General features: G+C 53.2%; 2 protein-coding genes across 3 annotated transcripts in view; both read right to left on the bottom strand.

Annotated features, from left to right (window-relative positions):
* ASMTL (acetylserotonin O-methyltransferase like) overlaps positions 1-9,173 on the bottom strand; it is a 56,612-nt gene extending 47,439 nt beyond the window's left edge. The window contains exon 1 of one of the 2 annotated variants that reach the window (XM_055107111.2): positions 9,044-9,173. Coding sequence is in view for 1 of the 2 variants with exons in the window: in XM_055107109.2 (XP_054963084.1) it covers positions 8,249-8,341 (93 nt within the window). In the remaining variant the exon portion in view is untranslated. Of the gene's footprint in view, positions 1-8,248; positions 8,455-9,043 lie in introns of those variants that run through there. The other variant, XM_055107109.2, reaches the window with a different exon arrangement.
* A 10,513-nt stretch (positions 9,174-19,686) lies between these two features.
* P2RY8 (P2Y receptor family member 8) overlaps positions 19,687-25,153 on the bottom strand; it is a 71,430-nt gene continuing 65,963 nt past the window's right edge. Inside the window, exon 2 of the mRNA XM_055107119.3 lies at positions 19,687-20,807. Within this exon, the coding sequence (XP_054963094.1) occupies positions 19,704-20,783 (1,080 nt within the window). The 5' untranslated portion in view covers positions 20,784-20,807 and the 3' untranslated portion in view covers positions 19,687-19,703. The remainder of the gene's footprint in view (positions 20,808-25,153) is intronic.

The following is a 25,153-nucleotide window of genomic DNA, read 5'->3' as shown; positions in this document are numbered from 1 at the left end:
ACACACGGCCATCTTGGATAAGCACCGCCATCTTGGAGACACACCATCTTGGACACACACAGCCATCTTGAAGAAGCACCGCCATCTTGGACACACACCATCTGGGACACACACGGCCATCTTGGATAAGCACCACCATCTTGGACACACGCCGCCATCTTGGACACACACCGCCATCTTGGATAAGCACCACCATCTTGGACACACACGGCCATCTTGGATAAGCACCATCATCTTGGAGACACATCATCTTGCACACACACGGCCATCTTGGATAAGCACCCCCATCTTGGACACAAACCATCTGGGACACACACTGCCATCTTGGACCCATAACACCATCTTGGACAAGCATCACCATCTTGGACACACCGCCATCTTGGACACGTCGCCATCTTGGATACACACCACCATCTTGGAAAAGCACCACCATCTTGGCCACACAACATCTTGGACACACATCGCCATCTTGGATAAGCACCACCATCTTGGACACACACCATCTTGGACACACACTGCCATCTTGGATAAGCACCACCATCTTGGACACACGCCGCCATCTTGGACACACACCGCCATCTTGGATAAGCACCACCATCTTGAACACACACCATCTTGGACACAAACCACCATCTTGGATAAGCACCACCATCTTGGACAAGCACCACCATCTGGGACACACACCGCCATCTTGGATAAGCACCACCATCTTGGACACACACCATCTGGGACACACACTGCCATCTTGGACCCATAACACCATCTTGGACAAGCATCACCATTTTGGACACACCGCCATCTTGGACACGCCACCATCTTGGATACACACCACCATCTTGGAAAAGCACCACCATCTTGGACACACAACATCTTGCACAGACACCGCCATCTTGGATAAGCACCACCATCTTGGACACACACTGCCATCTTGGATAAGCACCACCATCTTGGACACACGCCGCCATCTTGGACACATACCGCCATCTTGGATAAGCACCACCATCTTGGACACACACGGCCATCTTGGATAAGCACCATCATCTTGGAGACACATCATCTTGGACACACACGGCCATCTTGGATAAGCACCACCATCTTGGACACACACCATCTTGGACATGCATGGCCATCTTTGACACACACCACCATCTTGGACACACACCACCATCTTGGATAAGCACCACCATCTTGGACACACACCATCTGGGACACACACTGCCATCTTGGACCCATAACACCATCTTGGACAAGCATCACCATTTTGGACACACCGCCATCTTGGACACGCCACCATCTTGGATACACACCACCATCTTGGAAAAGCACCACCATCTTGGACACACAACATCTTGCACAGACACCGCCATCTTGGATAAGCACCACCATCTTGGACACACACTGCCATCTTGGATAAGCACCACCATCTTGGACACACGCCGCCATCTTGGACACATACCGCCATCTTGGATAAGCACCACCATCTTGGACACACACGGCCATCTTGGATAAGCACCATCATCTTGGAGACACATCATCTTGGACACACACGGCCATCTTGGATAAGCACCACCATCTTGGACACACACCATCTTGGACATGCATGGCCATCTTTGACACACACCACCATCTTGGACACACACCACCATCTTGGATAAGCACCACCATCTTGGACACACACGGCCATCTTGGATAAGCACCATCATCTTGGAGACACATCATCTTGCACACACACGGCCATCTTGGATAAGCACCGCCATCTTGGAGACACACCATCTTGGACACACACAGCCATCTTGAAGAAGCACCGCCATCTTGGACACACACCATCTGGGACACACACGGCCATCTTCGATAAGCACCACCATCTTGGACACACGCCGCCATCTTGGACACACACCGCCATCTTGGATAAGCACCACCATCTTGGACACACACGGCCATCTTGGATAAGCACCATCATCTTGGAGACACATCATCTTGCACACACACGGCCATCTTGGATAAGCACCCCCATCTTGGACACAAACCATCTGGGACACACACTGCCATCTTGGACCCATAACACCATCTTGGACAAGCATCACCATCTTGGACACACCGCCATCTTGGACACGTCGCCATCTTGGATACACACCACCATCTTGGAAAAGCACCACCATCTTGGCCACACAACATCTTGGACACACATCGCCATCTTGGATAAGCACCACCATCTTGGACACACACCATCTTGGACACACACTGCCATCTTGGATAAGCACCACCCTCTTGGACACACGCCGCCATCTTGGACACACACCGCCATCTTGGATAAGCACCACCATCTTGAACACACACCATCTTGGACACAAACCACCATCTTGGATAAGCACCACCATCTTGGACAAGCACCACCATCTGGGACACACACCGCCATCTTGGATAAGCACCACCATCTTGGACACACACCATCTGGGACACACACTGCCATCTTGGACCCATAACACCATCTTGGACAAGCATCACCATTTTGGACCCACCGCCATCTTGGACACGCCACCATCTTGGATACACACCACCATCTTGGAAAAGCACCACCATCTTGGACACACAACATCTTGCACAGACACCGCCATCTTGGATAAGCACCACCATCTTGGACACACACTGCCATCTTGGATAAGCACCATCATCTTGGAGACACATCATCTTGGACACACACGGCCATCTTGGATAAGCACCACCATCTTGGACACACACCACCATCTTGGATAAGCACCACCATCTTGGACACACACCATCTTGGACACACACGGCCATCTTGGATAAGCACCACCATCTTGGACACACACCATCTTGGACACACACGGCCATCTTGGATAAGCACCACCATCTTGGACACACACCACCATCTTGGATAAGCACCACCATCTTGGACACACACTGCCATCTTGGATAAGCACCACCATCTTGGACACACACGGCCATCTTGGATAAGCACCAGCATCTTGGACACACACCATCTTGGACATGCATGGACATCTTTGACACACACCACCATCTTGGACACACACCACCATCTTGGATAAGCACCACCATCTTGGACACACACGGCCATCTTGGATAAGCACCACCATCTTGGACACACACCATTTGGGACACACACTGCCATCTTGGATAAGCACCACCATCTTGGACACACACCATCTTGGACACACACCGCCATCTTGGATAAGCACCACCATCTTGGACACACACCATCTTGGACACACACGGCCATCTTGGATAAGCACCACCATCTTGGACAGACACCATCTTGGACACACACCACCATCTTGGATAAGCACCATCATCTTGGACACACACTGCCATCTTGGATAAGCACCACCATCTTGGACACACACCGCCATCTTGGATAAGCACCACCATCTTGGAGACACACCATCTTGGACACACTGCCATCTTGGAGAAGCACCGCCATCTTGGACACACACCATCTGGGACACACACCACCATCTTGAATAAGCACCACCATCTTGGACACACACCGCCATCTTGGATAAGCACCACCATCTTGGACACACACTGCCATTTTGGATAAGCACCACCATCTTGGACACACACCATCTTGGACACACACGGCCATCTTGGATAAGCACCACCATCTTGGACACACACCATCTTGGACACACACAGCCATCTTGGATAAGCACCACCATCTTGGACACACAGCATCTTGGACACACACGGCCATCTTGGATAAGCACCACCATCTTGGACACACACCATCTTGGACACACACAGCCATCTTGGATAAGCACCACCATCTTGGACACACAGCATCTTGGACACACACGGCCATCTTGGATAAGCACCACCATCTTGGACACACACCATCTTGGACATGCATGGCCATCTTTGACACACACCACCATCTTGGACACACACCACCATCTTGGATAAGCACCACCATCTTGGACACACACTGCCATCTTGGATAAGCACCACCATCTTGGACACACACGGCCATCTTGGATAAGCACCAGCATCTTGGACACACACCATCTTGGACACACACGGCCATCTTGGATAAGCACCACCATCTTGGACACACACCATCTTGGACATGCATGGACATCTTTGACACACACCACCATCTTGGACACACACCACCATCTTGGATAAGCACCACCATCTTGGACACACACGGCCATCTTGGATAAGCACCACCATCTTGGACACACACCATTTGGGACACACACTGCCATCTTGGACCCATAACACCATCTTGGACAAGCACCACCATCTTGGACACACCGCCATCTTGGACATGCCGCCATCTTGGATACACACCACCATCTTGGAAAAGCACCACCATCTTGGCCACACAACATCTTGGACACACACCACCATCTTGGATAAGCACCACCATCTTGGCCGCACAACATCTTGGACACACACCGCCATCTTGGATAAGCACCACCATCTTGGACACACACCATCTTGGACACACACGACCATCTTGGATAAGCACCACCATCTTGGACACACACCGCCATCTTGGATAAGCACCACCATCTTGGACACACACCATCTTAGACAAGCACTGCCATCTTGGACATGCATGGCCATCTTTGACACACACCACCATCTTGGACACACACCACCATCTTGGATAAGCACCACCATCTTGGACAGACACCATCTTGGACACACACCACCATCTTGGATAAGCACCACCATCTTGGACACACACTGCCATCTTGGATAAGCACCACCATCTTGGACACACACCATCTTAGACAAGCACTGCCATCTTGGACATGCATGGCCATCGTGGACACACACAGCCATCTTGGAGAAGCACCGCCATCTTGGACACACACCATCTGGGACACACACCATCTGGGACACACACCACCATCTTGGATAAGCACCACCATCTTGGACACACACCGCCATCTTGGATAAGCACCACCATCTTGGACACACACTGCCATCTTGGACAAGCACTGCCATTTTAAGTTCCCTTCATTAAAAACTGCCTAAAACCAGCCCCCAAACATCAGCGTAATGGCTAATGTCAGCATGACCAGAAACAGTGAAAGCCTGAAATAAACCGCCTCTGACCAGAAACATCCCAAGCCCAAGATAACCTCCTTCAGACCAGAGACATTCCAACACCTCAGTCAACTTTGCCTCACAGGGAAACATTCCGAGCCTGCGATAAGATTCCCCTTCCTAAACCCTTAAATACCCTTAGTCTGTAGGAGAGAACACTCCTGACCTAACTCAGCCAGAAGCCCTGCTCAGGCTTGTTCTCCAAAATAAACCCGTCTTTGACTGTGAAGCTGCTTTTCTTCTTTCGTCTTTCTTCCACTCTTCTACCCTCCTCAGCGCTCCTCACCTCTTGAAGGTGCCCCCAGATCCTGGCCCTGACGCCCATCCTGGTCTTCAGGGCACCAGTCAGCAAGCCCTGGACCTGCCCTGCAGATCTCAACCCCAGATCATATAGACCCCTGCCCTATGCCCTGTCACCCCCAATCATGGAGACCCATGCCTTCTGTAAGGCACCCCGACCACTCTCATCCCCGTCACTAGGACCAGGCATGTGGTGTCCCCCCTCCCACAGTACCAGACCTCCAGTCCGTAGTCCCCAAGAGTAGACTCCTGCCCCACTGCACTATCCATAGGCAACCAGTAACTACCCTACCATCACCAGTAACTTCTCTGCCATCACCAGTAACTACCTCACATCACCAGTAACTACCCCCCATCACCAGTAACTATGCCCCATCATCAAACCCAGTAACTACCCCCCATCACCAGTAACTATGCCCCATCATCACCAGTAACTATCCCCCATCACCAGTAACTATCCCCCATCACCAGTAACTATCCCATCACCAGTAACTATCACCCCATTACCAGTAACTATCCCACATCACCTATAACTATCTGCCTGTCACCAGTAACTACCCCCCATCACAAGTAACTATCCCTTCATCACTAGACCCTCTCCTCCATGTGATTAGGGCTCCAGAGAGAGGCAGACACCCACTGCCTAGGCGTCCTGCCACCCGCAATAAGATCCTCATGGGGGCACCAGGAAACACTTCCCATACCCCAGCTACAAAGTCCAACCTTCAGTCACAGGGCCCACTCCATCCCTAGAAGTCCTAAGTCACTCACCTCCCCAATCCCTAGGGGGTCCCAGGTCACTCCCCTCCCCCACCCCTAGGGGGTCCCAGGTTACTCTCCCCTCCCCTATCCCTAGGAGGTCCTGGATCACACTCCCCTCCCCCATCACTAGGGCGTCCTGGGTCACTCTCCCCTCCCCAATCCCTAGGGGTTCTGGGTCACTCTCCCCTCCCCCATCCCTAGGGGGTTCCAGGTCACACTCCCCAACCCCATCCCTAGGGGTTCCGGGTTACTCTCCCCTCCCCCATCCCTAGGGGTCCTGGGTTACTCTCCCCTCCCCATTCCTAGGGGTCCCGGGTTACTTTCCCCACCCACATCCCTAGGGGGTCCTGGATCACTCTCCCCTCCCCCATCCCTAGGGGGGTTCCGGGTCACTCTCGCCTCCCCCGTCCCTATGGGTCCCGGGTCACTCTGCCCTCCCCATTCCTAGGGGGTGCTGGCTCACTCTCCCCTCCCCCATCCCTAGGGGTCCTGGGTCACTCTTCCCTCCCCCATCCCTAGGGGGTCCTGGGTCACTCTCCCCTCTCCATGCCTAGGGGTTCCAGGTCACTCTCCCCTCCCCCATCCTTTTGGGTCCCAGGTTACTCTCCCTACCCCCATCCCTAGGGGGATCCCGGCTTACTCTCCCCTCCCCCATCCCTAGGGGGTCCCGGGTTATTCTCCCCTCCCCATTCCTAGGGGGTTCTGGGTCACTCCCCGCAACCCCATGCCTAGGGGTTTCGGGTCACTCTCCCCACCCCCATCCCTAGGAGGGTCCCGGGTCACTTGACCTCCTCATTCCTAGGGGTCCCGGGTTACTCTCCTCTCCCCCATCCCTAGGGGTCCCGGGTTACTCTCCCCACACCCATCCCTAGGGGGGTCTCGGCTTACTCTCCCCATCCCCAACCCTGGAGGTCCCGGGTTACTCTCCCCATCCCCATGCCTGGGGGTCCCGGGTTACTCTCCCCATCCCCATCCATGGGGCTCCGGGGTCACTCTGCTGTCCCCATCCCTAGCGGTCATAGGTCACTCCTCCCTCCCCATCCCTAGGGGGTCCCGGGTCACTCTCCCCAACCCCATGCCTAGGGCGTCCTGGGTTACTCTCCCCACCCCCATCCCTAGGGGGGGTCCCAGGTTGCTCTCCCCTCCCCCACCCCTAGGGGGGTCCTGGGTTACTCTCCCCTCCCCCACCCCTAGGGGGGTCCTGGGTTACTCTCCCCTCCCCCATCCCTAGGGGGTCCTGGGTCACTCTCCCCAACCCCATGCCTAGGGGTTCCGAGTCACTCTCCCCTCCCCCATCCTTTTGGGTCCCGGGTTACTCTCCCTACCCCCATCCCTAGGGGGATCCCGGCTTATTCTCCCCTCCCCCATCCCTAGGGGGTCCCAAGTTACTCTCCCCTCCCCCATCCCTAGGGGGGTCCTGGGTTACTCTGCCCTCCCCATTCCTAGGGGGTTCTGGGTCACTCCCCACAACCCCATGCTTAGGGGTTTCGGGTCACTCTCCCCTCCCCCATCCCTAGGGGTCCCGGGTTACTCTCCCCACCCCCCACCCCTAGGGGGGGTCCAGGGTCACTTGACCTCCCCATTCCTAGGGGTCCCGGCTTACTCTCCCCACCCCCATCCCTAGGGGGGTCTCGGCTTACTCTCCCCATCCCCAACCCTGGAGGTCCCGGGTTACTCTCCCCATCCCCATGCCTGGGGGTCCCGGGTTACTCTCCCCATCCCCATCCATGGGGCTCCGGGGTCACTCTGCTGTCCCCATCCCTAGCGGTCCTGGGTCACTCTACCCTCCCCATTCCTACGGGTCCCGGGTTACGCTCCCCTCTCCCATCCCTATGGGGACCCAGGTCACTCCCCACCCCCATGCCTAGGGGGTTCCGGGTTACTCTCCCCTCCCCCATCCCTAGAGGTTCCGGGTCACTCTCCTCAACCCTATCCCTGGAGGTCCCGGGACACTCTCCCCTCCTCCATCCCTAAGGGTCTCGGGTCACTCTCCCATCCCTATCCCTGGGGTTCCTGAGTCGCTGGGCCCTCCGGGGTTCAGCCCCTCCGTCCCCGGTCCCCTGCCCCGCCCAGGCCCAGGCCGCACCGCGTTGCTGAGGATCTCCTGACGGCGTGGGGAGGCGCTGGCCAGCACCACGCGCTTGTGCAGCAGCTTCCCAATCACCGGGCACAGCACCATGGCGTCCACGCCAGGAGCCGGGCGTCCGCACTTCTGAGCCCGGAGCCCGCGGTGCGCGCAGCGCGGCTGCAAAAAAAAAACAGGCGGCCAGAGTCCCGCCTCCGCGAGGCCACGCCCCCGCCCGCCTCCGCGAGGCCACGCCCAGTCCGCGCCTTCATTGGCCTCCCCGCGAGGCCGCGCCCAGGCCACGCTTCCATTGAACACTCCGTCAGGCCTCGCCCAGGCCACACCTCCATTGCCCTCTCCACCAGGCCACGCCCATGTCACGTCCCTTTGATCTCCCCTGAGGCCACGCCCAGGCCACGCCTCCATTGACCGCTCCGCCAGGCCACGCCCAGGCCACACCTCCATTGCTCTCTCCGCCAGGCCACGCGCATGTCACGCCGCCATTGAACTCCCCGTGAGGCCACGCCCAGGCCACACCCCCGCCCGCCTTCCCCCCGGGCACCGCCCCGGCCGCTTGGTGAAGCACCGCCCCCAGCTCCGCCTCCCGGGCCCCGTCCCCGCCCCCGGCGCTCGCCCCGCCCCTCCCCGCCCCGCCTGCGGCGCCAAGACCTGCAATGGCGCAGGCAGCTGCGGGGTCCCGGGGAGGAAAGGCTGGTGTGGATACTTGGGGTTCCTTGCAGGCGCGGCGTGGGGAGTGGAAATGCTGGGTTCCCGCAGCTGCGGTTGTGGGCAGTTGTGGGGGTGGGGGGCTCTTACCCGCACGTGGAGGGGCCCGGCTCAGAGATGGGGGTCTTGTGGGAGCCGCGTCGGGGAAGGTAGAGATAGGGGGTTCCCCGCGGACCCGGTGCGAGTGGCGTGGAGATGGGGATGTCCTCGTGCCTGGTGGGAGGGGCGTGGAGATGGGGATGTCCTCGTGCCTGGTGGGAGGGGCGTGGAAATGGGGGTGTCCACGGGCCTGGTGGGAGGGGCGTGGAGATGGGGGTGTCCACGGGCCTGGTGGGAGGGGCGTGGAAATGGGGGTGTCCACGGGCCTGGTGGGAGGGGCGTGGAGATGGGGGTGTCCACGGGCCTGGTGGGAGGGGCGTGGAGATGGGGGTGTCCACGGGCCTGGTGGGAGGGGCGTGGAAATGGGGGTGTCCACGGGCCTGGTGGGAGGGGCGTGGAGATGGGGGTGTCCACGGGCCTGGTGGGAGGGGCGTGGAGATGGGGGTGTCCACGGGCCTGGTGGGAGGGGCGTGGAGATGGGGATCCCCGCGGGGATGGTGGGAGGGTTTTGGAGATGAGGGTCCCCGCGAGAATGCTCGGAGGGGTATGGATATGGGGGTCCCCGCGGGCCGGGTGGGAAGGGCGGGGAGATGGGGGGGGTCCCCGCGTGCCTGGTGGGAGGGGCGTGGAGAAGGTGGGGGTCCTTGTGGGAGGGGCGTGGACACTGGGGATCCGCGCGGGCGTGGTGATGGGCGCGGCGTGGGGACCCCCTGGGGGCGCGGTGCTGGGGGCGCAGGGATGGGACCAGAGCGGGCGCTGTGAGGTGGGGGACGCCCGGCTGTGCCTTCCCTCCCTAAATGGACTCCACCTCCAGGGCAGCGGGTCCCTTGCGCGCCGCAGGCTGCAGGGGGCGCGCGTGAGCCGTGCGAGGATTTTTCTTAAACCCCCAGAGCCCAGCCGCACCTGCTCCACATAAACCCAGCGAGGCGTGGAGACTCCGGGCACTGTTTCCCCAGCTTTTGTGACTCAAAAGATTTTGAAATAAAATGTCAAAAATAATAATATACCCAGAGCCTATGCCAGTGATGTGTAGATGCAGAAAATGGAATCCCACAGTTAATTTTGTTAACTGTGGAATGACATCCGAGGGTGTCCAACACATTACGGAGAAAACGAAAAACTGTAGTCAGAGAAGTCACAGAAGAGCCAAATAAAAGAGAGGAAAAAAGCGTCTAAACCATGTGATGTCTGATTTTCAATATTGTGAGTTTTTGAAAAAAAATTTTAAAAAGCACATAGATTCACATTTCTGAATTTTGGAGAAGTAACTTTCTTCGTTTTGAAGCGATAGAAGGAATCATAAGTTTATAAACTGTACTGCATATAACATAAACTCCATGCAGGTGAAGGTTTTTGTTTGTTTGTTTTTTGTTTGTTTGTTTCTTTCTTTGTTTTTTGAGACCGAGTCTCACTGTATCGCCCAGGCTGGAGTGCAATGGTGCAATCTCGGCTCACTGCAACCTCTGCCTCCCAGGTTCAAGCGATTCTCCTGCCTCAGCCTCCTGAGTAGCTGGGATTACAGGCACCTGCCATCACATCGAGCTAATTTTTGTACTTTTAGTAGAGATGGGGTTTCGCTGTGTTGGCCAGGCTGGTCTCGAAGTCCTGACCTCAGGTGATCCACCCGACTCAGCCTCCCAAAGTGCTGGGATTACAGGTGTGAGCCACCGGGCCCAGCTGCGGGTGAGATATTAAACTTAAAGAAAAATAGCAAAGGAAATTACAGTAATTCTCTATAGAAGATGAAGTGAAGGCTGCCTCTTCCTACACGGGTACAGGCAAAGGTGGAGGGTTTAGTGACCTAGAGTGGGGGTTGCTGGTAACTGTCACTCAAAACCCTGGGGCTTAAAACAGCAAAACTTAATTGTATTACAGCTCTGGAGCCCAGACATCTGAAATCAAGGAATAGGCAGGGCCACGCTCCCTCCGAAGGCTCTAGGGGAGGGTCCTTCCTGCCTCTCCCGCTCCTGGGGGCTCCAGGCATCCCTGGGCTTGTGGCCACATCACTCTAGTCTCTGCCTCCATCTCTACGTGGGTTTCTCTGTGTCTGTGTCTCCTCTTCTGTCTCTTAGAAGGACACCTGTCATTGTGTTTAGGGCCCATCCTTCTCCAGGATGATCTCATCTCCAGATTGTTAATCACATCTGCAAAGATCCTTCTTCCAAATAAGGTCCCATTCCCAGGTTCTGGGGCTTAGGACATGGACATATGGTTTGGAGCTCACCATCTAAACCATTGCAATTGTGTTTGCTTCCTTCTTGAGGCTCTAGGGGAGGGTCCTTTCTGCCTCTTCCAGCTCCTGGGGGCTCCAGGCATCCCTGAGCTTGTGGCCGCATCACTGCAGTCTCTGCATCCATCTCCACGTGGCCTTCTCCTCTGTGTCTGTGTCTCCTCTTCTGTCTCTTACAAGGACACCTGTCATTGGACTTAGGGTCCACCTTAATCCAGCATGATATCTTGAAATCATGAACTAATTGCACATGTGAGGACCCTATTTCCAAATAAGGTGCCATTCACCAGGTGGACGTATCTATGGGGAGGCAGGAATCAACTCAGTCCCCCATACCAGCATTCCAGAAGGAGTGCTAACCAGAGATGGGGTCCAGCAGCCTTTAACATGCCTGTATTTATCCCTATAAGTTCTCCATTGCGGCCACATCATTGAAACCCCAGCAGGCAGAGGTTTAACTGCTCTGAAGCCCTGACTGCTGCAGCCTCCTCCTGCTCTCAATGTGCCCTTCCGTGACTTTCAGATTTTTCTTTGCTTTTTTTTTTTTTTTTTTAGACTGACTCTTGCTCTGTCACCCAGACTGGAGTAAGTGGCACAATCTCGGCTCACTGCAACCTCCACCTCTCAGGTTCAAGTGACTCTCCTGCCTCAGCCTCCCAAGTATCTGGGACCGCCACCACACCTGGCTAATTTTTTGTATTTTTTAGTAGAGATGGGGTTTCTCCATGTTTGCCAGGCTGGTCTTGAACTCCTGACCTCAGGTGATCCGCCCACTTCAGCCTCCCAAAATGCTGGAATTACAGGCATGAGCCACTGTGCCCAGCCAATGCCTGTTTTTTGTTTGTTTGTTTGTTTTGTTTTGTTTTGTTTGTTTTTGAGACGGAGTCTCGCTGTGTCACCCAGGCTGTAGTGCAGAGGCACGATCTGGGCTCACTGCAAGCTCTGCCTCCTGGGTTCATGCCATTCTCCTGCCTCAGCCTCCCGAGTAGCTGGGACTACAGGCACCCGCCACCACGCCCGGCTAATTTATTTTTCTATTTTTTAGTAGAGACTGGGTTTCACCATGTTAGCCAGGATGGTCTCGATCTCCTGACCTCATGATCTACCCACCTCGGCCTCCCAAAGTACTGGGATTACAGGCATGAGCCACCGTGCCCGACCAATGCCTGTTGTTAATAAGCAACCCAGTCTATGGTATTCTGTGATAGCAGCCTGCAATGGACTAAGACATCTCATAAGAAGAGGAGATGAGGACACAGATACACACATGGAGGGACGACCCTGTGAGGACACAGGGAGAAGACGGCGTCTCCAAGCCCAGGAGAGAGGCCTCAGGAGGAACCAGCCCTGCCCACTCCTTGACCTCAGACCTCCAGCCTCCAGGACTGTGGAAGAATCAACGTCTGTTGTCTAAGCTGTACAGCGTACAGGACTTTGCTATGGCAACCCCAGCAAACTCATACACCCCGTCCCACCAGGCCGGGCTTCCCTTCTTAATGTTCTGTTTTGCATTGAACCAGCATTGCATGGTTGGAGGTTCAAAGATTCTCAAATGTGTGCAAGTGTGTGGGTTTTGTGTAATTCAGTTGCCACCAACTGAGGAGATCCTACCGTCCAGGAGACACCGGGCAATGTCTGAAGATATTTTTGGCCATCACTTCTGGGGGTGTGCGTGCAGTGCGGGGGTGCTGCTCCCATCTGGTGGGTGGAGCCCAGGGTCTCTGCTCAGCACCATACAGTGCCCAGGATGTCCCCACCACAGAGAGTCCTCCAGCCCCAAATGTCAGCTGTGCTGAGGGGGAGGAACCCTGAGTTAGCATGAGAGGGTTTGTCTATCATCTATCTATGTATCCATGTCATCCATCATTTATCCAGCTATTCATCTATCATGTGTCCATCTGTCTTGTCTATGTATCTATCACTCTTCCATCTATTTAGCCATAATATCTATGTATCTCTCTATCCATCCATCTATGTGTGTATGTATGTATCTATCTACCCATCTATGTAGGTATGTATGTATGTATGTATCTATCATCTATGTATCTATCCATCTTTGTATGTATGTATCTATCATCTATCAATCTATGTATCTATCCATCTGTCTATGTATGTATGTATCTGCCAATCTATCATCTATCTATGTATCTATCCCTCTATGTATGTATGTATGTATGCATCTATCATCTATCTATGTATCTATCCATCTGTCTATGTATGTATGTATCTGTCAATCTATCATCTATCTATGTATCTATCCCTCTATGTATGTATGTATCTGTCTATCATCTATCCATCTATGTATCTATGTATCTATCATTTATCTATCATCTATCAATCTATCCATCTATGTATCTATGTATTATCATTTGTCTATCATTCATCTATCTATCATTTATCAATCTATCATCTATGTATCTATCATCTATCATTAGATATATCATCTATCAATCTACCCATCTATCATCTATCTTTCTATCTATTCTACCTACCTATCATCTATCTATTGTATCTACCTACCTATCTCATCTATCATTTATCCCCCCCTTATGTTGTTTATGTATCTATTATCCATCTGTGTATCCATTATCTACCTATCATCTATCTAGCTATCATCTGTTATCTATCCATCCATTCTGTTTATCTATGTATCCATCTATCTATCATCTGTATAACTATCCATCTATCATCTGTCTATCATCTATCTATCTATCATCTTCTATCCATCTACCCAACTTTCTATCTTTCCATCATCAATCTATTATCTATCTATCTTCTATCCATCTGTCTATCTTTCCATCATCAATCTGTTATCCATCTATCTATCCATCTATCCATCATCTATATATTCATCTATCATCTATCCATCTATCATCTACCTATCATTCATCTATCTATCTATCTATCTATCTATCTATCTATCTATCTATCACCCATTTATCAATCTATCATCTATCTACCCGTGTATGTACCTATCTATCCATCTATCATGTATCCATTTGTCTTTTTTTTTTTTTTTTTTTTGAGACAGAGTCTCACTCTGTCACCCAGACTAGAGTGCAGTGGCGCGATCTCAGCTCACTGCAACCTCTGCCTCCCGGGTTCAAGCAATCCTCCTGCCTCAGCCTCCCTAGTAGCTGGGATTACAGGTGCCCACCACCATGCCCGGCTAATTTTTGTGGTTTTAGTAGAGACGGGGTTTCACCATGTTGGCCAGGCTGGTCTTGAACTCCCGACCTTGTGATCCACCTGCCTTGGCCTCCCAAAGTGCTGGGATTACAGGCTTGAGCCACCACACCTGGCCCCAGCCTCTAGAACTGTGAGCAAGCAACGTCTATTGTTTGTAAGCCACCCAGATGATGGTTGCGATGGTTAATACCAAGAGTCAACGTGATTGGATTGAAGGATACAAAGTATTGATCCTGGGTGTGTCTGTGAGGGTGTTGCCAAAGGAGATGAACATTTGAGTCAGTGGGCTGGGGAAGGCAGACCCACCCTTAATCTGGGTGAGCACCATCTAATCAGCTGCCAATGAGGCTAGAATATAAGCAGGGAGAAAAATGTGAAAAGGAGAGATGGGCCTCGCCTCCCAGCCTCCATCTTTCTCCAGTGCTGGATGCTTCCTGCCCTTGAACATCTGACTCCAAGTTCTTCAGTTTTGGGACTGGGACGGGCTCTCCTTGCTCCTCAGCCTGCAGATGGCCTATTGTGGGACCTTCTGATCATGTGAGTTAATACTGAATAAACTTCCCTTTATTTATTTATTTATTTTTGAGATTCACTCTGTCACCCAGGCTGGAGTGCAGTGGCGCGATCTCGGCTCACTGCAACTTCCACCTCCCAGGTTCCAGCAATTCTCCTGCCTCAGCCTCCCAGGTAGCTGGGATTACAGGTGCACACCACCACGCCCAGCCAATTTTTATATTTTTAGTAGAGATGGGGTTTCACCATGTTGGTCAGGCTGGTCTTGAACTCCTGACCTCAGGTGATCCGCCTGCCTCGGCCTCCCAAAGTGCTGGGATGACAGGTGTGAGCCACTGCGCCCGGCCTGAAACTCCTCTCTCTCTCTCTCTCTCTCTCTCTCTCTCTCTCTCTCTATCTATCTATCTTTCTAATCTATCTACTATCTATCTATCTAATCTGTCTGCTATCTATCTACCTAATCTATTATCTATCTATCTATCTATCTATCTATCTATCTATCTATCTATCTATATATCTATCTAATCTATCTACTATCTATCTATCTACCTAATCTATCTATTATCTATCTATCTATCTAATCTATCTACTATGTATCTATCGAATCTATCTACTATCTATCTATCTATCTAATCTACCTACTCTCTATCTATCTAATCTATCTACCATCTATCTACTATCTATCTAATCTATCTACTATCTATCTAATCTATCTACTATCTATCTAATCTATCTACTATCTATCTACCTAACCTATCTATTATCTATCTATCTATCTATCTCTCTATCTAATCTATCTACCATCTATCTAATCTATCTACTATCTATCTACCTAATCTATCTATTATCTATCTATCTCTCTACTATCTATCTAATCTATCTACTATCTATCTAATCTATCTACCTAATCTATCATCTATCTAATCAATCTACTATGTATCTATCTAATCTATCTACTATCTATCTACCTAATCTATCTATTATCTATCTATCTAATCTATCTACTCTCTATCTAATCTATCTACTATCTATCCATCTATCTGTCTATCTATCTATCTAATCTATCTACTCTCTATATAATCTATCTACTATCTATCTAATCTATCTACTATCTATCTATCTAATCTATCTACTATCTATCTGTTTATCTATCTACTATCTATCATCTACCGAATCTATCTTCTATCTATGTATCTATCTATCTATCTATCTATGTATCTATCTATCTATCTATTTATATATCTATCCTATTAGTTCTGTCCCTCTAGAGATCTCTGAGTAATGCAATGGTGTTTTGTTTGTTTGGTTTTTTGTTTGTTTCCAGCAGGATAAACGGACCAAGACAAGGAGCCTATGAAGAGCATAAGACATTGGATCCAGCATAAAATGGGATCTGTGTTGAAAATGCAAGCCCTGCAGAAATCAGAGACAGAAACACATTTGCCCTCTGCACTGGGAAAAAATAGAAGCAGCTTCAAAGCTCATGTTTTTTTTAATGTTTTATTTTTATTTTTTACAGAGATGAGTTCTCACTGTGTTGCCTAGGTTGGCCCTTGAACACCCGGACTCAATCAGTCCTCCCGCCTGAGCCTCCCAAAGTGCTGGGATTACCGGCATAAGCCGCCACGCCTTGACGGAGGCTGAGACTTTTTGGAATCCCTCCCTCTCTCCATGTCCTGCCAAGAACAGAAGTAAAGTTTTCCATCTTAAAACATGTGTGTGAGTCAATAGACCTGTGTTATCTTTTCACTCAAAGCTCAGCCAGTGAACAGACTGAGTCAGCTTCCAGGAAACATCCACGGCTGTAAGAGGGGGTGTCGGCTGCTCTCCATAGCCAAGTGGCTGCAAAAATCATCATACTGACCAAAAAAAAAAAAAAAAATTGACGCATTTTGCCTGCTTGCAACGTCTTCCTTTGCTGGGGGACGTCAGGGTTCTTGCACGTTGTCGAGGAAGGATATTGTCTCGGCTTCCTCTGACTCAAGCTCTCATTTTTGTTTACAAGGCAGTTTAGGGATCGTCTGTGCGTTACTGTGAAGATGCTACTCTGAGGTTTTTCACAGTTTTTTTTTCCCCCATGAGACACACCCAAGGCCCACGCTCAGCACTTGCGGCCTGTACTCCTGCGGCCTGGATGCTTCTGTATCAGCTTTGCTTTCTAGGGTTCAGCTTTGGAACAGTCTAGAGAAGCAGGAGGTTAATTTTCCTCCTTCTGTGGAAGTTCTGGGTCTCTTACGCATCCTCCAGTTCCTCCTGGAGGCTCTAGGGGAGGGTCCTTCCTGCCTCTCCCAGCTCCTGAGGGCTCCAGGTGTCCCTGGGTTTGTGGCTGCATCACTCCAGTCTCTGCCTCCATTTCCATGTGGCCTTCTCCTCTGTGTCTGTGTCTCCTCTTCTGTCTCTTAGAAGGACACCTGTCATTGCATTTAGGGCCCGCCTTAATCCAGAATGATCCAATCTCAAGGTCCTAAACTTAATCACATCTGCAAAGACCCTATTTCCAAATAAGGTCTTACTCACAGACTCTGAGCATTAGGATATGGACAAATGTTTCTGGAGGCCACTATTCAATCCACTACAATTGTATCCAGTTCCTTCTGGGAGGCTCTAGGGGAGGATCCTTCCTGCCTCTCCCACCTCCTGGGGGCTCCAGGTGTCCCTGGGTTTGTGGCCGCCTCACTCCAGTCTGCCTCTGTCTCCACGTGTCCTCCTGCTCTGTGTCTGTGTCTCCTCTTCTGTCTCTTAGAAGGACACCTGTCACGGCATTTAGGGTGCTTAATAATCCAGCACAATCTCATCTTCATATCCTTAAGTAATTACATATGCAAAATTCCTTATTACCAAATAAAATCTATAATAATTTCAGGTTCTGGGCTTTAAAACAAGACATGTCTTTCTGGGGCAACTGTTTAGTGCACTCTGCAATTGTATCCAGTTCCCTCCAGAGACTCTAGGGGAGGATCCTTCCTGCCTCTCCCAGCTCCTGGGGACTCCAGGCATCCCTGGGCTTGTGGCAGCATCACTGCAGTCTCTGCCTCTGTCTTTATGTGGCCTCCTCCTTTGTGTCTGTGTCTCCTCTTCCGTCTCTCATAGGGACACTGGATTGGGCCCATTGTAAATGCAGGATGGCCTCGCCTTACTTAATTACATTTGGAAAGACCCGATTTTCAAACATGGTCCCATCCTGATGTTCCAGGTGGACATGGGTTTTGGGAATGATAATTCATTACTGAACCATGTCTGTTTTCCTGCCATAGTGATGACGGCAGGAGAGAGGCACCAATAGAGGGCCTCCGAACAGCAGCTTCAGCCTCCATCAGCGTCCCCAGTGCACAGAAAGGGAGGGGCCGGGCATCCAAGGCCACCCACTGTGGAGATGCAGAGCCCCTGGGCAGACAGGCAGCTCTCCCACTCCCACCTCCAGAATGGTCTTTCTCGCCCAAGAGAGCCTGGGATCCAACTCCACATGATGTCCCAGCACCCCTGGAGAGCCAGAGCTCTTCTTTGCACTAAACCAGCCCAGGTGTTGGGGCTGGTGCAGGCACATCCCGTGTAGAAGAAGACAGACAAAGACCCAGCCTGCTCACCACCCACACAGCAGGGAGGGGGCTCAGCGGCTGACACCCCTGTAGGTTCCTGGGGTCCATGCCTGCGTCTGCTGCTTGGTCTCCAAACGGTCTCATGGGTCAGGCCAGTTGCCTGCTCCCTGGACTCCAGATGGACTTGCCATGGCTGAGGCTCTCCATGGGGTAAAAGGACGCAGAGAATGGGCAGGAGGTGGGGAACTCCTGAATCAAGCTGCACCCTTGGGTTGGGATGGGCTGGGCCCCATCTCACGGAGCCTCCTTTCCGCACCTGGGCCTCCCGTGGTCCTTGTCCTGAGTCAGGGAAGCCTGAGTGTGTTCCAGGGGCCTGATGGGAACTCCTTCTCTATCAGCGACTCACAGAAGCAGAATAGGGGTGGGGTCCCACCAAGCCAGGTCAGAACAAATGTGCCAAAAATCACCTTGGTCAGCAACAGGGTGGGGTGTGTGGAGGGGGGAAGTGGGGACGGAGAGTAGCTGACTTGCAGGGGCCCCAGGCGCTCCTCTGAAAGAAGAATTCCAACCACAGCAACCACAGTGCCCCTGAGTGAAATAAACAGAAATTTCGGCGTGCACCAGGCTACGGAGACCAGAACCCCTGGAGGAGAATGGAGAAGGCCAGAACCACAACTAAGGCACGATGGCAGCAGGGAGAAGAGCTGGGAATGGGGCTCGCAGGTCGCCCAGGGAGGATATCCAGAAACCGAGTTGGGGAGGCGGTGGGGCTGGTTGAATATCCACCCTCGGGTGTGGACAGGTGTGAGAAGGAGTGTCTGAGGAGCTCGGGGGTGACAGCCCGGCTCTACTAAAAAAAAATACAAAAATTAGCCGGGCATGGTGGCACAAGCTGTCCCCTGACACAGAGAGGCAGAGGCACCCTCTGCAGGATAACAAAGCGCCCTGTGCGCTGCTGGGCTTTGCTTGTTTCTCTACCCTGAGTGAAGCCTGGAGACCCTTCCTCACCGGTGCCTCTGCAGAGCCTGGGAGGAATAAAGCCTGGAGACCCTTCCCCACCGGCCCTCTGCAGTGCCTGGGAGCAACGCAGCTGTTCTCCCTGAACCTCTGGCACCGTGGCCTCTCCATGCGCCCCTGGATCTCCAAGCTGCGCCCCCGGCTCTCCAAGCTGCGCCCCCGGGACTCAGAACAAACTCTCCTGCCTCTGGAGGCCGGGCCTGGGGGCTCCCTCCATCCCTTCAGGGTGCGCACCGGCCTCGGAGCGCACGGACGTGGTCCTGGCGGAGAAGAGGCTCTCGCGGCGCGTGTCCAGGGGGTCTCTGGGCACCCGGCGGCAGCCCAAATATTCCCGCAGGCGCAGCTGGAATTCCCGGGACGCAAAGTAATAAACAAACGGGTCCAGACAGTTGTTGAGGCAGCTGAGACACAGCGTGAGCTTGTACACGTGGTAGTAGCTCTTGCCGTAGAACAGCCGGCTCACGATGTGCGCCAGGAGCACGAAGTTGTTGGGGGCGAAGCAGGTGACAAAGGCCAGCAAGACCACCGCGGCCAGGCCCACCGCGCGCCTCCGCTGCTCCCGGCCGTGCGCCTCCTCCGTGCGCAACAGCTTGAGGATGGTGGCCGTGTAACAGGCCACGGTGATCACGAACGGGATGAGGAACAGCAGGATGAAGATGGTGAAGAGGAACACGGCCCACATGGCCACGCTGGGGAGCATCGTCCACTTGAGGACGTCGAAGCAGGTGATGATACCCAGGGCGTGCACCGGGTAGGTGAGATCGGTGCGCGCCAGCGGGGACAGGGCGGTCAGGAGCAGCAGCCAGGTCCCTGCACACGCGGCCACCGCGTAACGACGGCGGCGCCAGCGCTTGGAGCTGAGCGGGTACAGGACCCCCAGGAAGCGCTCCACGCTGATACAGGTCATGGTGAGGATGCTGGAATACATATTTGCGTAAAAGGCCACGGTCACCACGTTGCAAAGCAGCACCCCGAATACCCAGTGGTGGCGGTTGCAATGGTAGTAGATTTGGAAAGGCAACACGCTGGCCAGCATCAGGTCCGTGACGCTCAGGTTGATCATGAAGATGACCGACGGGGATCTGGGCCCGATGCGCCGGCACAGGACCCACAGAGAGAAGAGGTTGCCCGGGATGCTGACCGCCGCCACCAGCGAGTACACCACGGGCAGGGCCACCGCGATCGCCGGGTTCCGCAGCATCTGCAGCGTCGCGTTGTCCGGGCCGGTGCTGTTCGGGACCTGCATCCTGGAGGGGTCCTCGCCCGGGCTCTGCAAGGGAAGGAGAGAAGGGGTGCACCGGTCAGGGGCGCAGGTAAAGAGGTGGCTGCCGGGAGGGCTCCTGAGCGCCGCTCCCCGGGGACCAAGGCGGGGGAAATGCTTTAGCAGGACCTCCTGTCTCCTCCATCCCTCCCTCCCTGAGTTCCTCCTTCCCTCTCCTCCTTCCTTCCCTCCCTCTCTGCTTCCTTTCTTCACCCTCTGTCATTCTTTTCTTCTTTCCTGTCTTCTCCCTTCTTCTTCCTTACTCCTCTGTCCTTCCTTCTCTTCTTCCCTCCTTCCTTCCCTCCCTCTCTGCTTCCTTTCTTCACCCTCTGTCATTCTTTTCTTCTTTCCTGTCTTCTCCCTTCTTCTTCCTTACTCCTCTGTCCTTCCTTCTCTTCTTCCCTCCTTCCTTCCCTCCCTCCTTCCCTTCCTTTCTTTTCTCCTCCCTCCCTTCTTCCCATCCTTCCCTCCCTCCCTTCCTTCTCTTCCTTCTTCCTTCCTTCCCTTTCCTCCTTCCTTCCCTTTCTTCCTTCCCTCCCTTCCTCCTTTCCCTCCCTTCCTCCCTTTCTCCCTTCCTTCCTACCTTCCTTCTGTCTTTCCTGTTTCTCCTCTCTCCTTCCTTCCCTCCCTCCTTTCTTTCCTCCTTCCCTCCCATCCTTCCTTCTCTTCCCTCCCTCCCTCCTTCGTTCCTTCCCTCCCTCCCTCTCTCTTTCCTCTCTTCCTCCCTTCCTTCCTTCTTTCCTCCGTCCCTCCCTCCTTCCCTCCCTCCCTCCATCCTTTCCTTCCTTCCTTCCTGCCATCCTTCCTTCTCTTCCCTCCCTCCCTCCTTCATTCCTTCCTTCCCTCCTTCTCTCTTTCCTCCCTTCCTCCCTCCCTTCCTCCCTCCCTCCTTTCCTTCCTTCCTTCCTTCCTTCCTTCCTTCCTTCCCTCCCTCCCTCCCCTCCTTCCTTGCATCAGGGAGGTCATTGGAGACCTCGGCCCATGTCAGAGGCTGAGACTCTTGGAAGATCCACAGTGGGGCTTGTGGCTCCCCTGGGCAGGTTGAATGCACTGTCATACAAACCTCAAGACTCACTCAGTGTCCCCCGTGGATGGAAACCACAAAGCCACCGTCAGCCCCCAGGGTGGTCTTAATGGGAATTCTTGACACCCCATCAGCCCAGGAACATTACTCTGGGTATTAGTCCTCTCATCTCAGGGACATCCACCCAGAAAGCGTCTATCAGCAGAAAACACACAATCCAAGTGCCAGGAGACCAACCCGCAGTCTCCAAAGTCTTTCCAGCTTTTATCACCCACGTCAACCCACGGCTCCTCCCTGCTCTTTCTTCCTCCAGAGGAGACCTGCGACTCCTTACCAACTGCTCTACAAACAGCTTCCTCAAGCTGGTTTTAAAGTGGCCCGGAGTTTTCGTTTCAGTTTCAGGGAGAAGTTTTCTGCCCCGCCGGTCCGTGCCCAGGTGTGAAACCTACAGTTATGCACGAGTCAGCACCGCCCCCCACGGCCAGCTGGGCACCTCCAGCCACCTATGGCTTCAGGAGGAAAAGCAGACCCTTCCTTCTTTGGGTTCCGCTTGGTGTGGCCGTGGGGGACGTCTGGAAGGAGAGACGCTTTATCCATGAGCTGCTGATGAAAAAGTGTCTGTCAAAGGGACACTATTTTTATTTTGAGAATGTAAAGTGGACAGAGCTGGAAACAGGGGTGCCCTGGAATTGTTCTTTTGTTTGTTTTATAGAGATGGGGTCTTGCCTTGTTGCCCAGGCTGGAGGACAGTAGTGCAAACGTAACTCACTGCAGCCTCCAATGCCTGGCCTCAAGCAATCCTCCTGCCTCAGCCTCCTGAGGAGTTGGGACTACAGGTGAGAGTACAACCACGCCCAGCTAATATTCTTATTTTTTGTAGATACAGAGTTTTGCTATGTTTCCCAGGCTGGTCTCAAACTCCTGGCCTCAAGCAATCCTCCTGCCTCAGCCTCCTGAGTAGCTGGGACTACAGGTGACAGTACCTCCATGCCCAGCTCACATTTTTATTTTTTATAGATACAGAGTTTTGCTATGTTTCCCAGGCTGGTCTCAAACTCCTGGCCTCAAGCAATCCTCCTGAGTAGCTGGGACTGCAGGTGCATGCCACCCTGCCCAGCTAATATTTTTATTTTTTGTGGACATGGGGTTTGGCTATGTTGCCCAGGCTGGTCTCAAACTCCTGGCCTCAAGCAATCCTCCTGCCTTGGCCTCCTAAAGCATTGGGATTACAGGTGTGAGCAACACACCTGGGCTGGAATTTGTTGCTTTAACTCTCCACGTAGGCAGCAGTGCCTCGCACACATTTAAACACCACGTGCTGTTGAAAGTCCTACGATGGCGGCCTCACCCGGCCACCCTCATGTCTGTACCTGTGTGGTCTGGGGATCCAGCAAGCAGCCTCTTGGCAGCCAGATCTGTTGCCATTTCGAGTCTGTCCCCTGTGGCCACCACCGGACAGCCCCCGGGGAAGACAGACAGCCAGGACTGCTGAGGAACGCGCATGACTAATCAAGAAATTACCTCTAACTGACGCCAGCTGCCCTGACACAGGAGGCACTGGCTTGCGGTTTGGGCCCCACCGGGGCTCAGGGGGCAGGATGGAAAGTTTAGAAAATCAGCACAACGGTTGTTCTTGGCGGTGTCTGGCCTGCAGAGGTGGCTGTCCAGAAATTTCTGGGCACTGAATTGTCTGAAGCAACGGACAGACCACAGGTGGGCGCTCAGGGGCTGTAGGTGGGACCCTCCTCTCCTCTCTCTCCTCTCTCTCCTCTCTCCTCTCTCTCCTCTCTCCCCTCTCCTTCCCTCTCTCCTCTCCCCTCCCCTTCCCTCTCTCCTCTCCTCTCCCCTCCCCTCTCTCCTCTCCTCTCCCCTCCCCTTCCCTCTCTCCTCTCCTTCCCTCTCTCCTCTCTCCTCTCTCCCCTCTCCTTCCCTCTCTCCTCTCCCCTCCCCTTCCCTCTCCCCTCTCCCCCCTTCCCTCTCCCCTCTCCCCCCTTCCCTCTCCCCTCCCTGCTCTCCTTCCCTCTCTCCTCTCCTTCCCTCTCTCCTCTCCTTCCCTCTCCCCTCCCCTTCCCTCTCTGCTCTCCTTCCCTCTCTCCTCCCCTCTCTCCTCTCCTTCCCTCTCCCCTCTCCTTCCCTCTCTCCTCTCCTTCCCTCTCTCCTCTCCTTCCCTCTCTCCTCTCCTTCCCTCTCTCCTCTCCTTCCCTCTCCCCTCTCCCCTCTCCCCTCTTTTCTTTTCGAAGTCTGTCATACAGGCTGGAATGCAATGGCGTGATCTCGGCTCACTGCAACCTCTGCCTCCCTGCTTCAAGCGATTCTCCTGCCTCAGCCTCCCGAGTAGCTGGGATTACAGGCATGCACCACCATGCCCGGCTGATTTTTTATTTTTTGTAGCCCCAAAAAGAGTTTCACCATGTTAACCAGGCTGGTCTTGAATTCCTGACCTCAGGTGAGCCACCAGCCCCGGCCTCCTAAAGTGCTGGGATGACAGGCGTGAGCCACTGCACCTGGCCAGGTTGGACCCTTTTTCTTATGCTTTGCAGGAAAATGCACACCTGTCTGGCAGCAATGCATCCAGCAATGTTTCTCTCCTCTTGAGGGTCTGTGTGTATCTCCTCCAGCCCTCTCACTTATTTCTTCTTAAAACAGCTTTGCCAGCCGGGCACGGTGGCTCACACCTGTAATCCCAGCACTTTGGAAGGCCGAGGTGGGCAGATCACGAGGTCAGGAGATCAAGACCATCCTGGCTAACACGGCGAAACCCCATCTCTACTAAAAAAAACAAAAAAACAAAAAAATTAGCCGGGCGTGGTGGCATGGTGGCAAGTCCCAGCTACTCGGGAGGCTGAGGCAGGAGAATGGTGTGAACCCGGGAGGCGGAGCTTGCAGTGAGCCGAGATCGCACCACTGTACTCCATCCAGCCTGGGCAACAGAGCGAGACTCTGTCTCAAAACAAAACAAAACCAACAAACAAAAAAACAGCTTTACCAAGACGTGAGTTACATACCATAAGCTTTCACTCATTCATACAGTTCAATGGTTTTTAATATATTCACAGATGTGCAAACAACACCATAATGCAATTCCAGAACCATTTTTCTCCCTAAACAAAACTCAGGACCTGGCCGGGCATCATGGCTCACACCTGTAATTCCAGCACTTTGGGAGGCCGAGGCGGGTGGATCACCTGAGGTCAGGAGTTCGAGACCAGCCTGGCCAACATGGTGAAATCCTGTCGTTACTAAAATTAAAACAAACAAACAAACAAACAAAAACAAATGGGCCAGGCGCGGTGACTCACGTCTGTAATCCCATCACTTTGGGAGGCCGAGG

This window comes from Pan paniscus, chromosome Y (assembly GCF_029289425.2).
Source record: "Pan paniscus chromosome Y, NHGRI_mPanPan1-v2.0_pri, whole genome shotgun sequence".
Taxonomy (NCBI): domain Eukaryota; kingdom Metazoa; phylum Chordata; class Mammalia; order Primates; family Hominidae; genus Pan; species Pan paniscus.
Note: the sequence above shows the minus strand (reverse complement) of the source record. Positions and strands in the feature narration are given on the sequence as shown.